The sequence below is a fragment of the Hydractinia symbiolongicarpus genome, chromosome 9 (assembly GCF_029227915.1).
Source record: "Hydractinia symbiolongicarpus strain clone_291-10 chromosome 9, HSymV2.1, whole genome shotgun sequence".
In the NCBI taxonomy this organism is placed as follows: Eukaryota; Metazoa; Cnidaria; class Hydrozoa; order Anthoathecata; family Hydractiniidae; genus Hydractinia; species Hydractinia symbiolongicarpus.
Window position 1 is genome coordinate 16381960 of NC_079883.1, and position 16665 is coordinate 16398624.

Sequence of the window (16665 nt, forward strand, 5' to 3'; positions counted from 1 at the left end):
TTCTGTTTTTAAATGAACCTTTGGTTAAACCCCGTTAAAACGGTGTGCGGATTTTTTTTGTTCATTATTATTTTTTTAACAATAGCCTTTTGTTTTTTTCAAAAGATTCTTTGTTAGCATTCCCTGCTGTATTGAACACTCTTAAATTAATTTAAAAAATATTCCGAATTAAAAGATTTCTACACACCGTATCATGGCTGCCTGGTTCACCAAGCATGTCTGAAAATTTTAAAGTAAAACGAAAAAGCTATCGAAAGTTAAAGCTTGTGACCAGAACAAACAATAAAGGACTAAGTACAGAACCCTGATGTACACCAACATTTACACTAAATTCATCACTAAGTGAATCGTTAATACTGACACGACTTCTAGCATTGCTGTATATAGACTGTACCGTCGTAACTAGCCACTCATCCACACCTAATTTTCTCATAGCCCACCAAATAACTTTACGCAAGAATCTATTACTGAATTTGAAAAAAAACATTAAATATTTTTTGAAATTAAATTAAATAACTTTATCACGCCACGGCCATTTTGAGCCTATGAATTTTTACTCTTATGTTTTGCACTGGTTAGTTTTACATATTATATAGTTTTTGCTTGTTTTATAACTTTTAACTTATTTTAACAGGTGGAACAATAATAACAGCTGTAAATATTTTTTATGTAGCTGAAGTTTTTAACCTGTGTAAATATTTTAATAATAATAATAATAATAATAATAATAATAATAATAATAATAATAATAATAATAATAATAATAATAATTGAACCCAAAAATGTCATTTCAACCATATTAATACACGTGTTGATATACTTATTAATTTCCTCCCACATGCTTTTAGAATTCACTTTATAATACAGGAAAGGGGCGGGGTAAGTAAAAAATCTGCAAAATCTTTACTACAATTTTCGTTTTGTTCAGTAGCTTATCTCGTGATGACGTAACATTGCTGATGTAAGCATTTTTTACCGTTTTTAAAATGCCTGAGTGACTAAGGTTTGAAGAGGGAGCTAAAAAGCAGTAAATCAATTTCTTTTCCAATGGTACTCCTCTAATCTGTACATATAGTGGAAAACATTGTTATTTTGTCAAATAACATGTTGTTTTGGATTATTTTAAGGCAACTTGTTTTTGCTCGGGGGGGGGGGGGGGGTAACCTTCAAAACGAAACTTAAAATCATACATAACATTTGTTTGTTTACATGTGAGTGAAGCAGATGTATAAATGGATGCGAGAAAGAATTTTTTTATGTTTTTTCGAGGAAAGTTGCTTCAAGAATAAAGAGACACTATCTTCTCATTCTGATTTTATCAATGAATACGACAAATACAATTTTTTGAATATTGTTCACAATATACCCATGCAAAAAGGTACTGGATGTTTGAGTATAATCACCATTGGTTTGATCAAATGATGACAAACCAATTTGCCACAATATATATGCAGGGAAATGTGGCAAAAAGAGTTTTCAATGTTGCCTGGTAAATTTAATTTCGTGGTCACGCTAGTGAGAAGAGAGATAGTTAGTCGTAACACAAGTTTTAGACAAGCAACTGACGTAAACAAATGAGTTGCAAATATTTGTGCATGATTTCTATTCTATTGTTTCGTGTACTTATATCAGCTAAATGAAAGAGTGTCTTAAAGCACTCTTTATTTTTGCTTTATATATTTAAAGCATTTTAAAGCAAGTAAACATGATTTAAAAGGCATTTTAGTAAAGTAAAATTGCATTCACATTATTAAGCCTGCTTTAAATCGTGCTTTAAATTTATAGCAAGCGTGTTTTTAAAATTCTAGTGTGACCCCCCCCCAAAAAAAAAAAATCCATTATATACTTATGCCTAACACATACTATGGTAAGTGAAGCAAGTGTTTGTAATTAAGAAATTTGATAAAAGCATTTGAGATCAAAGATATTTTGGTAACATAAGTTTCTTTATATATACCTGTTTTATTGATTTTTGAAGAATTTTATATTTTTGCAAGAAATGGCTTTTTTATTTCATGGTAAGATCATCAAAGAGCATGCAGTTTCGACTATATCTTAGTTTCATTGATGATTATATTTCTGTAGAGCTTAAATGGGCTACCGAATCGCTGTTGGTTTTCGAATTGAGTGACTTACACAAAAGTCGACCTGATGGTGGCAAAAAACAAAAATGGCTATTTTTCCGGCATGTATGTAATTTACAGACTCGAACATATAGATATATTTAGAATTTTTATCTTCTCCAGCCTTGGTCATGTTTTCATCCACGATGAGTCTTGCTGAAATATTTCTTTGTAATATACTTTTCGAAAAACAATATTGAACCAGCGAGCAAAGTGCACTGGTCTGTTCATTGTGCAAATCGTGTTTGCCGGATTTTTAATATGTGCGTGGGATATACGGAATGTGAGCATTTTAACTGGTTCATAGCCCCTTTAAGGCGTTCATCACCCAAATAAGACATAATATCCCGCTAATTTGAAGCAGTATGTCATAAAGCCGAATTTCCACAAGGCGTTCCAGAACGCGCTGAGCGTGGCGGCTGTTGTTTTTTCAGTCCCAAACCTGCTAAAAGTGGTCCGCTCAGCGCGGTTTCAAAAGTCGACTCTACTTATACTTTCCTGCGCGTTTTCAAAGCGCTATCTAATTAAACTGCTCCAAGGCCACGTAATATAAACAACTTTTTGCGAGAGCCATCAAAAACATCACCTGTGACTAGATATCTCATTGTGACACAAGGCCTTTCATTTGCACTTATTGGCTCTCTCATCTTTGTTTCGCTTTTCGTAATTAAGGGAGCAACCCAAGATAAAAGAGTTTTAAGTTTAGTGGGTGAAAAAAAAGTTGACTGTCATACAATTTCATATCTTGAACGAGAAGATTAAATTCTCCTTTTAGTTTTCGTTCTTGATACAGCCGTCTTATCTAAAACCGTTTTGCATACTTCTTTGTTTTGTTTTCTTTTTTTTTCATTCAGCAACAACAATAGTTTGAGAATATTTATTTTCTTAAACAACAATAATTTTCTACGTAGAAACGTTCATGTTTACAATTTTTTGTCGTTTAAAAGTTTACATGCTCTTTTTGTTGCTTTTAACAAATGGAAATCAAAAAATAACATTTGAAGCGGATTTATAAGCGGCTATTCTTTTAAAACAATAGTCGCCTACGCTCAGCGCGTTTTAGACCGCCTAGTGGAAAATCGTCTTAGCCTATATCAATATCCATTCTCATTCTGCAAAGTACACAGCCAGAATATACATACTAACTTGAAAACAGGATAGTTACAATTTTAATTTTTCAGTTTGTTTACCTTTATTTTTTTTGTAAAAGAAATAGAAAAATGGCATTTATTTTATACCAGTTGGGTTTATTAAAGTCAGTTCAGGATAATGTACAGATATAGAAACAGTTTCCATTATTCAGAAACTTTTTTGTGTGTAAAAATAGGAAAGTTCTTGAATACGGAAACCAATTTCAGTTTTCCATCTTCCACAAGCAAAATAGGGTTTCTTTATTATAATCTTTTGACCCATAGAAAGCCCTACCAATAACACTAAAAATATTATATGAAACTGGGGTGTACTTTAAGGAGTTCTCTTACTACTAGAGTTGTGACCAAATTAACCTCCCCCCTCCTTAGGCCCTCAGCCAAAGTCAGAAACAATTTCTGTTTGCAAAAAAAACTACATAAAATCTGTTTTTCTAATTCTGAAACCGTTTCTCTTTTTTCAGAGTTCCATTATAAGGACACTATTTACAATCTGTGCCTTATGCTATCTAAATCCTGCCTGAATCTAGGATTCATGCAGGAGCTTGGTAGAGCATAGATTTGCGTGGGCATTTCTTTAAGTTTGATATGGAGGCAGTCACTAAGCTGTTGGACACAGCTTAATGACTGCCTCCATAAAAATTATACGAATGTTTTAAGTAGCTAGCTACTATAAAAGAAAAAACTATTATTGTTGCTAATACAGAAAAATAAAAAAGCCCGAGTTCAATATGCCCCACTGTCCCGCACAAACTCGGGCCTTAGAGATATTTTCATATTACATGACTAGCCTCACAGATATCGAGGGATATACCCTGTCTATTATTTCCAGGCGGGGCCATGGCTTAGATGGAGAGTCCCAGAGGATTTAATGCTCTTTTTAAGCTACGCAGACCCAATTAGGGCCAGCGCTCTACTAGACAACTCCCGGCAACATCCAACGGCCCACATAATGTGCCATCTTCCCAATTTCCCTCACATGGCTTGGGTTAACCCGGGGCTATAGTAACATTCACTCGCCCATGTTGAATCGCCGTCAAGAGGAATCGAACCCCGGTTTCCCGCACAGAGTACGAGAGCTATAACCACTAATCTACGGCGCCTTGGACCATGTTCACACTTTTCGGATTGGTAATGTTCCGGAACAACATCTGTATCGGATTACTATGGTGTTCACACTGTATGCGGTGTGATCCTGAAAGCGAAACGGAATGATTTCGCTCCGATGTTCAAAGTGAAACGATTTCGCTCCAGGACAGCAATCTGATAGATGTGAACACATCAAAAGATGTGCAAATAAGCCATTTCTTTTAGCTTCGGTATAAAAGTATTAAAATATCATATGCAAAGAAAGAAAAGGTTGCATGCTTTATTAGCAAATCTGACGACGTCTAAAGCAGAAGCGGAATACACATGTGAATAGCCCAATACGGAATACCGCGTACATGTGTGGACAACTCAATCCGGAATGTAACTATTCCGGAACAAAAAGCAATCCGATACATGTGAACATGGTCGGGCGAAAACATTTGTCTGCTTTTAGCCGCCTGACTTTAGAATCTTTGCCCTACATGGTGCATGTGTAGAAAATTACAGTGCTTTTGAAAAAAAAAATAGGGCATTTATTTCTAAAGTGTTTCATTGGCAAGAAATAAGGAAATTTTTTACGATAAAATAAAGAGAAATCTTTAACAATAGGTATAAGAAAACTAATGCATTGCAAAAAAATGCCTTTTGGTCCGGGGTCAGAAAAGATACAAGATGCCCTTGGGACGAGGTTGTGCTATCATGGATTTAAGCATCAGTGATCACAATTTAGTTTATGTGATCAGAAAATTTAAAAGGCTAAAATTTAAACTTGAAATTATCAAGGTTTGTAGCTACAAGAACTTCAGTGAAGAGGCTTTTCTGAAGGACCTAAGGAATTTAGATTAGTCATCTTTTAATAATTATGCTGACATTGATGAAGCATGTGAGAATCTGAATTAAAATGTTGAAACATTGGGTGACAAACATGCCCCTTTTAAAACATATAACTTTTCCGGCCGTGTTGAGGCATAGATCACTGATAAATTATTAATAGCCGAAGAAAGAGACTTCTTAAAACGGAAAGCATCAAAAACAAAATCCATTATAGACTGGGAAGCTTTCAAACAAAAAAAGGAACCAGGTAATAAGACTCAAAAATCCAATCAAAAACGAGTATTACAACGTTTTGCAGGACTTCTAAAAACGGCCAAAACAACTTTGGAAAACTCTAAAAAAACTGATTCCTGATAATTCAGGAAATACTACCTCAATAAAACGAGTAGTCAAAAACTATGTTGCAGAAACATCTTACCAAAAAGAAATTTATAACAAAATTAATTCACTGTTAAATTGGCCAGACCAGTATTTGACACAGTAAAAATAGGTAGCTGCAGCTGGCACCATAGTCATAAGAAAAAAATATATACATAATAATTATACATATACGTATTATATTTTAGCATTTAGCTACAGCTTGCACAGTCTAAAATTTTCCTTGTTCTCTTTGTCCTCCACAATTGTTTTTAAGATTGGACATGTACGTCCATAGATTGAGCAGTCCAGTTTTAACACCGACCACCAATTTGTCACTGTGGAAGATTGACCTGACACGTCTTAAGACGGGGCGCGTTCTAAGATTGGGCAGAACAGCACTACTAATGTTAATTCACCTGTTAGCAGACGCAATTTTCGGTGGGTTACTATGTAGACTAAAAGTGTGGAAAAAATAATTAGTTCACTAAAAATTAATAAAGCTACAGGCTTGGATGGAATTGGTTCGCGACTGCTAAAAGCAGGTTCGCCAGTTTTAAGTATTTATTTATCTTATCTCTATAAAGTTTTTTGAAAAGTTAGTACATGAGGAAATTTCTCATTTTATTACTGAGCACAACCTCGTAAATGAAAGATAGTCTAGATTTCAAAAACTCTTTTCCACAGAAACTGCAGTAGTCAATGTCTTTGATTTTATTCTAGGCTCGCCTAACAAAACTTTATTTGTGCTGTGTTCATTGACCTTAGAAAAGCTTTCAACACTGTTGATAATAAAATTTTGTTTAAAAAGCTATTAGTCCAGGAGCTCATAACAGAACTTTAGGTCCCATTTTCTACAAAAGGTTTGACCCTCCAAATAGGTTGGTAGAATCATGGACAATAAAAATCACATGGTCAGCTGACCCAATTTGGGGGCGTTTGGGTCCCAGGCCCCTAAAATTACCCTAATTTCAGACTCATATTTGGTCCCATAATTCTCAAAGCTTAAAAGTTAGTAACATGTGTCATTATATGAGAGAATCTAAAAAATGATAAAGCTTACCGAAAAATTGGGTCTTAAGACTGAGTCAGACCCCCCTCAAAGACCATATTTAGGACCTTAATGTGACCCCCAAAAGCTACACACTCCAAATTTTGCAAAAACATTCTCTAACATAGTGGAATGTCATTGGTCATAAAGCTGACCAAAAAATTCAGGTCTCTTGGCCTAGTCATACTGCGTCTCGCCCCATAACACTATTTTAAACTGCTTTTAGAGGGTGAAAAAAACCAGTGACTACAAAGCCCAAACTCAATATTTGTGTTCTATACTAACTATGTAATACATAAATGTTCGAGCCTACCAAAAAATGTCGTCCTATCAGCAGGTCAAACAAAGATCCGAACAGAAACCCAATTTGGACCTCATAAGGTACAAACTTTTGTAAGACTATTCCTTTGTTCACACGAATGTGGTTTGGAAAAAAGCAAACCAAAAATTACAGTCTCTTGACCATGTCAGGCCACATTTGATTTTTTTTAGATAACATTATATGCATCTTATAATTACTATCTATGTTTCAATATCTCCTGTTGTACCTGTTAAGATATATTGTAATGCGTAGGAAAAGCAATAAAAGAACGTTTGTCTTATTTCCAATGTTTTCAGGGCCTTAACTCATTTTTGAATTTTTTTAAATAGAATAAACGTTTTCGTCCCAATACAACACGAGACCGACATAACAAACCAGACAATGAAAGAAAGAGTTAAGAACGCAGTTATTTTGAAACACGTGAAGTAAAAGCTAAAAGCTAAAAATAGAAAATTAGAAACTGTAGATGCGATGTGATAGATAGAAGATATGACATCAGGTAAAGATATATGTAATTATTTTAATTTTTTAGTTAAGAATTTCCGCTCGCTACCAAAATATTTGATGACAACCTGCTAATTCGTTGTTATCGTGCCAAACATTCGAAGAGGTTTGGTGCTTGAAGCTCTGAAGATAAAACACACAAGTGACATTACATCTTACAACAAACGCAAACAAAACGAAACGTGTCATAATAAACTCACACTTTAAAAGAAATTGCGAACAAAAATTATAGCCTATCATTCATGGTTGAAAGTCTTCCGATTGAAACGTTTATGGTCTTAAACGGCATTTAATTGACAAAAAAACAAAATTTTGATGCCACCATCATGTTCAGCATATTTTTTTGTTAACTGTGCCAAATATTGTGGAAAATAAAGTAGTTTTAATTTTGGAACCAATTTTGGCGTAAAATGACATTTAGGTAACAAAAAATCAGAGGAACGTGAAATCCCAGGGTCGATTTTTTCTCAAAAAATGCTCCAAAAGAAAAAACGACGGTTTTAAAGAATTTCCTACTCCTTCGGGCGCGGAAATTCAACTAATAACGAGTTATTATTCTGATGTATGTACCGCAGCTACGGAATCTGTTGTAGCTACTATAGATGACGATTTAAATGCAAATAGAAATACTGACAGTGATAGTAAGTTGAGAATGCTTTTTTTGGAAACTTGGTATTCTGCAGCACCATTTCCGAAGATGAAGCTTTCAAGAAAGAGCACCCAATGAAGACAAAGTTGAAAGCGAAGATTAGAGATGTGGCATTTGCATTAAGGTCTGCCATAATGGAAATTGAAAAATGCCCTATACCCGATGAAGTGACATTTGCACATATCAAAAAAGGTGAAGTTGAGGCACCAAATGAATTAATTGAATATTTCAGTTACCTTATTGGTGGTCCTGACCAACGCATAGTAAAATCAAATCACTAGCAAAGACGCATAAAAAGTATTGCTGACGATGTCATATTTGCCGCAACATCGGGAAAAAAACCCTGCAAAACATTTGCAGCTTGGACTGGCAGTGAAAGGCATTACAGAAAGCAAAAAAGTGATCGAAATGTTAAATAGACTTGGACATGCTATTAGCTATAGCATTATTGAAGTACTAGAAACAGAATTAACTTTTACATCAACAAATGCCGGGAATGCCGTACCACATGGTATGAAACTAATTTCAAGTCTTGGAACGGGCGTTGCATTCGACAACTTTGACAGATTTTTTGAAACTTTAAGTGGAAAGGATACCTTGCATGATACTGTTGGAATAGCGTACCAAGTTGTGTCACAAAATAATGACAAATCTTTGGAAGAAGGTGACGATTCTACCCTTGGCAATTCTCAGCTATCTGGAAAGAAAAAACGTAGATTATTCCTGGCTGTAGGAATAGACATAGAGCCGTAGAAATAAAAACCTAAGAAGTTAACAAGAATAATGCTTCCAGTAGATGACAAGAGAGGAGTACAGAACCCCTCTCATATATCAAAGCACGCATGTACGATACCTTGTGAATGATGGATTTTATTTTTCACCCGACACTGCACCAACGTGGGTTGGCTGGAATTCTATAACTTTTCCAAATACCAACAATCTGCAAAAAAGTTTGGTACCTGCCATAAATTAATCAGTTCCCAACTTCTATAGCTGTAGTACCAGAAACATTGAGACGTGCACAGGTGATTAAGAATGAATGTGGTAAGAAAAACATTTCGTAACATACGATCTTGCAATTGCCAAAGTGGCTATGCAACTTCAAGCAGAAGAATCTCAAACTACTAGAAAAAAAAATGAAAGTGTACAAGATGTATTTAAACAGCTAGGAACAAATCTTGATGTCACAGATGACGCTTTTGCAACGTTGGGAAAATTTGTAGAAAAAGGAATATATCATCTGCAGGTAAAGCTAGGTTGGTAATGTTTTTGGAAAAGTACAAACCATAAGGAGAAAATGAAGCAATTTTCTGTGTTAAAAAGTTTGATGGAAGTTCTCTACCACTTTATTTATCGCACAAAGTATGTTGCACAGTTATGGATGTCATCAATAACGATGGAGCCTCCAAATCACCTTTCTGAAGACACGGGTTGGCTGCTGAAAGATGAAAGCTATATCATTAGGTGGTACGAAGGCGAAATGTCTCCAAAAACGGTAGATGTCACCAGCGATGAAAATCATAATTGGCTTCTCCAGAGAAGTAGGAGGTAAAATCTTGGATATCAAGTTTTATATTAATGTTTCCTAATTATTACTCGGAGGCAATGCTTTATTTTTACTACTGCCGCTGCTACTTTAAATACTAAAATTTCATTCTCCTTAAGATTATGAAGGGTTTGATGAACTGTCAAGTGATGACGTTTCAAACAATGATGACGAAACTAGCGAGGAAGATGTGTAATGATAATTTAAGGTTGAAATTGTTTTCTGTGATATGGCGAAACTATTATGAATAAGATTCAATGTCATATACTCTAGAACAGAGTAACTTTTTTAATATTTTTGATTTTTTTAACAAGTTTTATTTAAGTTTAAACTAAATTAAATCTCTCATCTTTAGATGCTAATGCCGAACAACACTAATTATAACTTGTTGTACATATTTATACTTTTTAGATGCTATCAGAACATTTCTTTTTTATTTGATATCTCTAACTATTGTCAGACGTGATCAAGAGACCGTAATTTTTGGTTTGCTTTTTGCCAAATCACATTCGTGTGTACAAAGGAATAGTCTTACAAAATTTTAAGTTTGTACCTTATGAGGTCCAATTTGGGTTTCTGTTCAGATCTTTGTTTGACCTGCTGATAGGACGACATTTTTTGGTAAGCTCGACCATTTATGTATTACATAGTTAGTATAGAACATTAATATTGAGTTTGGGCTTTGTAGTCACTGGTTTTTTTCACCCTCTAAAAGCTGTTTAAAATAGTGTTATGGGGCGAGACGCAGTCTGACTAGGCCAAGAGACCCGAATTTTTGGTCAGCTTTATGACCAATGACATTCCACTATGTTAGAGAATGTTTTTGCAAAATTTGGAGTGTGTAGCTTATGGGGACACATTAAGGTCCTAAATATGGTCTTTGAGGGGGGTCTGACCCAGTCTTAAGACCCAATTTTTCGGTAAGCTTTATTATTTTTTAGATTCTCTCATATAATGACACATGTTACTAACTTTTAAGCTTTGAGAATTATGGGACCAAATATGAGTCTCAAATTAGGGTAATTTTAGGGGCCTGGGACCCAAACGCCCCCAAATTGGGTCAACTGACCATGTGATTTTTATTGTCCATGATTCTACCAACCTATTTGGAGGGTCAAACCTTTTGTAGAAAATGGGACCTAAAGTTCTGTTATGAGCTCCTGGACTATATGGTGTTTTGGCATCAGAGATGCTGCGTTTCACTAGTTCGAGTCCTACTTAACAACACACAAAATAAGATCTGCTTCATGAAGCTGCTTTCAGGAAGCTGCTTTCAGGGTGTCGCAGGGATCTGTGTTGGGCGCTCTGCTTTTTTCTTTTGTATATTGATGACTTAAAATCTGTCATCTCAAATTACCATCATCTATATGCAAATGATACAATAATTAATTCATCTAATAAAAACTTGGATACCCTTGTCTCACAGGTCAATTGAAAACTTTCGCAGGTCGATCTCTGGCAGAATAATAACAAAATGACTATTAATACGGACAAAACTGAAACAATATGTTTCGGCAACGACAGCCAGTTAAAAAAGATGAGAACAAAACTATCAGCTACATTGGTATTCTTTTAAAAAGGAGCGAAAAACTTAAATATCTTGGGGTAATATTTGATCAAAATCGAACCACTCGTTGACTACCCTATATATCTACCTATATATACATATATGACTATATGATGACATATATGATGCGTGAATGATATTTATATGATGTGTGAATGACAGTAATGATAGTATATATGACATATAGTATATATACACACTTACATATCAACAGTTTATTATGATATACACTCACCAGTCGTTAGAAATTTTTCCCACCTTAACTATTGCAATTTCCTGGTGGTAAAAAAACTTATGATGGGTGTCCTGGCTAGTACACACTTAGTCCAGAATCCCGACGCTTAATCTTTTCATTCATATCTGAGAAATAAATTAACTAACATTTTCAGAGCAAAATGTTGGTTAAAACACATTTTGATCCCACACACTGGTTTAAATAGGGTTAATACCCTGCCTAATATACCCTAATATACTGAAACGCAATTCATTGTGAATCTTCAGCTACATTTAGAACCAAAACACTTTAGTGATACTAGAATTCACTACTCGATACTGCAAATTTTTATCCTGCTCTGATTGGAATAAAAATAAGGGCTGCTCCAGTCAGTTTTGGATTGCTATGCCAAGTTCATAACACATATTTCGATATTTCGATGGTGGGAAAATCACATGGCTATTCTCTTTTTTATTACACTCTCTCTTGTCTCTTCTGTACTTTTGTCTAAATTTTGAAAAAAGAAGACAACAAGTGTTGGCTTTCCGTCGCCTGTTTAGCCAGAAAACACAGTATAATTTTCTTACCCAACGCGAAATCTGGATAGTTAAGCTGGATAAAAATAACTGATGTCCTCAAATAAAGCTTATTTAACTGGACTGTTGCCTGTTAGGCATAATTTTGAGTTAAAATTAAAAAAAAACTAATATCAAAATTGCGTACTCGTCGACTTTTCAGTGGTAAGAAAAAATTCACCCTGGTTTTCCTAGCTAAGAAACACTCCGCTAAAAAAGTATTCACATGAATATGGCGAAACACAAAAGCGTTATTTAATATGTTTTCCACCTACAGGAAATAGATGTTGTTACAAAGCCATAGCTCATACTTCCAATAGAACACCTTTCTATCATAAGCCAATATATTATTCTGGTATTGGGAATATATGCAAAAAATTAACCGAAGTCCCGACGGATTCCAGTTTTCCCGTATGCCGAAATTTGGGTTTACAACATGGATAAAAATACACCAATCCGACACGGGTTTCTGCCATTATAATCTCTTATTAGTTTGGCTAGAAAAGTTTATAAACTCTACTGCCAGTCAATCAATGGATGCTATATGATGTATGTACGATACATGATGCAAGTTCCTCGTTGCAGGTAGAAAAAGTTCCAAATTTTGATTCTTTTACCCTGTAAAGTATATTTTCCCGCTCGAATTGCGTACTTCAAGTAGGAACTTTGTAGACACATACCAGGAAAAGGAAACAGAAGCTCCAGATACAGATTAAACCTGCTACCTTAAAGGAGAGGCGAACTTCGCTGCGGCACGGCTGTTGACGTTTATGATAAGTGTTGATTTTAAAGATCAGACTGATTGGCTTGTTTGCTTGCTCCATAAGCTATAACTATAAACCATCATCATTTTGTTTACATTTTTGTGAGTGCTGAATTATTTATAATTGAGTATTTTCACGCATTTGTCAAACGGGTGGCTAAATTAAAAAACAATGGGATATATTTCTCTTTATTGTGGTGGTCACGGGGTCAATGTACACAAAGTTGAAGATCAAAATGGCGAAAATGTCGAACAACATGTAAAAAACATATTTTTATTATTTTGTGCTACTTAACTTGCCAATAAAATAGCGAGTAAAGATAAAGAAAGTAAAAAACCAAGGAAGAAAGATGAAGCCACCATATTGCACGTTCGATTTGTTATTGAAGGTTTCCGGTCTGTATATTTATTCAAATTTGGCGCCATCTCATTATAACAAACTTTATTTAAGTTGGTAGTATGTTGTGGAAAAGGGACTTAAAACATAAAAAATATTGTTGTTGGTTATGACAGGTATTTTTTAAGTTCAAAGAAGTTTAAACGAAGGTTATAAAAAGCTGTTACTACTATAGTACGTAAAATATTCATGGTTATCTCATGTAAAAGATGTTATTTTTGATGCTTACTAAAAAGTACATTTAAAACCTACTTATTTTCACCCCATACAGTCATGGAATTTTTGTAAAAATGTTGTTAGAAAGGTATATAGGTAGTTAGTCGTGAAACATAGTTTTTTAATTGGTATTATAGTAGTTATCTTAGCAGATTTTAGGATTTAGAAATCTGTATATATTTTTCTCTCGCTTAAAATTTATTTTCTGGCTGCCACAAAATAGTTTCTTGTTCGCCTCTCCTTTAAAGACAATTAATTCCGATATATATCATAACCAAATCTCGGTATAGGTTACAGAAAATAGCAAAGCACGGTTTCCTTGTCACGTGGTGTCATTCGTAAAGAGTGAGCCAATAACACAAATATTTCGGATCTACGTACAGGGCACTTTAAATACACTTATTAGCGCAAGGAGTGTACACATTTGGTACTTATACAAAAATACCACCAGGTAAGTTTACAGAAAAGAACAGCCTCGACGTTGTTTGATGTTGTTCTTAGGCTTGGTTCTCACCTGGCACTAAAGAGCACTAAAAAGCGATAGAAATTGAGCACTAAAGAGCATCGGAAAATGAGCGTCTGTTTTAAAGTGAGAAGAGAGAAAAATACTTAATATAAGGCATCTTTTAAGCATGGAACGCAGAAGAAGAAGTTTGCTTTTGCTGCTGCTTTTGCTACGTTTACAAAAATTGAAACACAATTTGAAGAAAAAAAGATTTTGGATACGTCCAATATTCAGGCTACGAAATAAAAAAGGGGAATTTGCCACCCTTATCGCGCCGAAAAGTTTCTAACACATTCTGTTAGCCGTTCATCCTCTGCTATGCATGAAGGTTGGTTAAGTTTCGATTTCTCCAACGACATTTTCCTCTGTTTTGAAACACACAGAATAAATTCCAAATTCACACTTTATTTTGGCATTTGGAAATCATGTTCTGTACAAAATACTTCTGCACGAATGTCGGCACCTTTAATCTCAGAAGAAAACAATGAAACGAGCACTAGAATCTTAGTGCTGTTATCAAAAAGTTTTGATAACAGCATCACTAAGCCTTAGTGCTAGTTAGTGCTAAAAAAAACAGCACTAATGAGCGACAATGAGCACTAAGAAGCGTTGAAACTGATTCTCACTTTTAAAAAAAACACGAGATATCGCTTGTTAGTGCTCCTTAGTGCAAGGTAAGAACCAAACTTTACAGGTAGCTTAGCTACCCTGTAGCTACATTTAGGATTAAAATAGCATTTATTAGTTAATACTAAGAAAAATGGGTCAAGTTTGAATATTAAACTTTTTCGCTATAGCTAGCTAGACTAAGTATGAAAGGAAGGCTGAGCTTTTTAGCTGGGTCAAAAGTCAAAACTTAAGGAGAAAATTATATCACAGTTTTTAGTCTTATATTATACATATTTAAGCACACCTGCGAGGAATTTCATTGTCTATATATAGTTACCCCATATGGGTAATATGAAATGCCGCAAATTTTTATAAATCCAATGAAAAAAAATTGTTCAAAACTTCCTCTTCTCACCCTTGCACTACTCATGGAATTTCTTTGCATTGTCCGCGAAGTTCAGTTGTGTCTCGTTCACAAGTTTCAGCCTAGCTAATACGTTGGACAACGTCGAGGAACCCTGGGTAATTTTGAAAAAATGTGGTTCTGCCTTATGATATTCAGATTCTTGCTGCTGATATCAGCATATTTTAGCCCTCGAGTTGCTACCCTCCGTATATATAGGAAAAAATTGTCTTTAAATTACTCCTAAAACTCCTTCTCGGAACTCAGTCCGCATCTTTTAACAAGACTAAACAAGCAGATAACAGTGTACGCAGTTGCTAAGTTTGATATTACTGAGGCGCTATTAGATAAAAGGCAACCTTACTCCAAGTGTCTGCTGTTTTTGCAAAAAAAAGGAGGCCCTCATAATGAGGTTGGGATAAAAAGCCTATCGCACGTTAGTATTAGTTAGTGTGCATAATGTGAAATTTTGTCTTCTGTGTTTTTAGTTTCCTCTTCTCCTAAAGTTAAAAAACCATATCTATAACGTGGACGTGGATGCAACGTGTAGTTAGGTTGTTTGTAATATTTGAGTCGCTTTTTACGTTATTCAACAATGGGGATGCATGTTTGATCATTAGAAACATTCCAAAAAATTAGTTTTTTACTTTTTATTAACAAAGTCAATCGGAATTATTCACTGGCGTAAAAAAAGATTGATTAACGTCCCCTTTTTAATTATATATTGATGACAAAGGCGTGTCTACGCAGCTTTTTTTCTCTTGATTAAATTTAAGCTTTGTGAGAGAACGCAAGTTTATATTTAAGGGCAGCTTTCGATTAAATCCAGTCGAGAATTTTTTGAAATAAGCATCCAGGACGCCTGATTGAAGATCATTTCAGTTTTCCTACATTCTCGTACCAAGACGCTACAGGCTCAGAGTTTAAAGTTAAACATAACTGTTAGTTTTACTTACCATACGTGGCCAGGTTTTTCGACATCATACAACCTTGTGCAGAGAGCCAACGAACAAATGACAGCAAACGAAAACCATACGTATTTACCAAACCCAACTGCAGCATGAGTTTTGCGATTAGTGTTTATGAAGAGGCGAAATAAAAATTTCGGTAAGAGCTTTAAATCTTGTACAGAAAGTATTCGCAATGCTTTTTGGAGCCATTTTATATTTTGGTAGATTTCCAGATAAACTGAGATAAACAGACCAGTCGGTTTTGTTGTAGTCTCTTGACCATTGGCAAGATGTGGAAATTTGTCTTCCGTCTTTTTAATTTTTTCCCCTTCATCAAGACTGTTTGCTTCGTTTTTACTTACAGTGATATTTCGCTTTCGAGCGTTCCCCATCTTCGACGTGGTGAAGTCTATTAAACTTCACAATCGGAAAATTTATAAAAAATTGTTAAACGTGTACAGACATACTTCAAAATATATTAAGGACGCATAGCAACTGTTGCTATGTCTTAAGAATGGAATAAGATAGATCAATGGAGTAGCACGTGCTCACCATATGGTTACTGTGTATATCGATATCTTTTATTTTGTAAGAGCACCCCTCCAGCTGATTAGTCGAAAAACTGCTTGCTGGAATTCGATTTTTGTCAGTGGGGTAAACGATACATACGCCCCCACCCTCATCCACCCTTGAAAAAGTGTCCAGGCTAAATTCTGAAAAATCGAACCCCTTAAAAGGCGGGACATGTCCCAAATTTTGCTAGAAATTCTACAAACACGTGGCAAATGCCCAACCCCCTTTTGTGTCGATGAATGTGCCGATGCAGACGATATAAGACAAATT

The 16665-nt window shown here is 34.9% G+C and overlaps 1 protein-coding gene across 1 annotated transcript in view; it reads right to left on the reverse strand.

The window, feature by feature from the left end:
• The window catches only part of LOC130657018 (protein O-mannosyl-transferase 2-like), a 49927-nt gene extending 33345 nt beyond the window's left edge, over positions 1-16582 (reverse strand). The window contains exon 1 of the mRNA XM_057459967.1: positions 15829-16582. Within this exon, the coding sequence (XP_057315950.1) occupies positions 15829-16214 (386 nt within the window). The 5' untranslated portion in view covers positions 16215-16582. The remainder of the gene's footprint in view (positions 1-15828) is intronic.
• Positions 16583-16665: the final 83 nt, after the last annotated feature.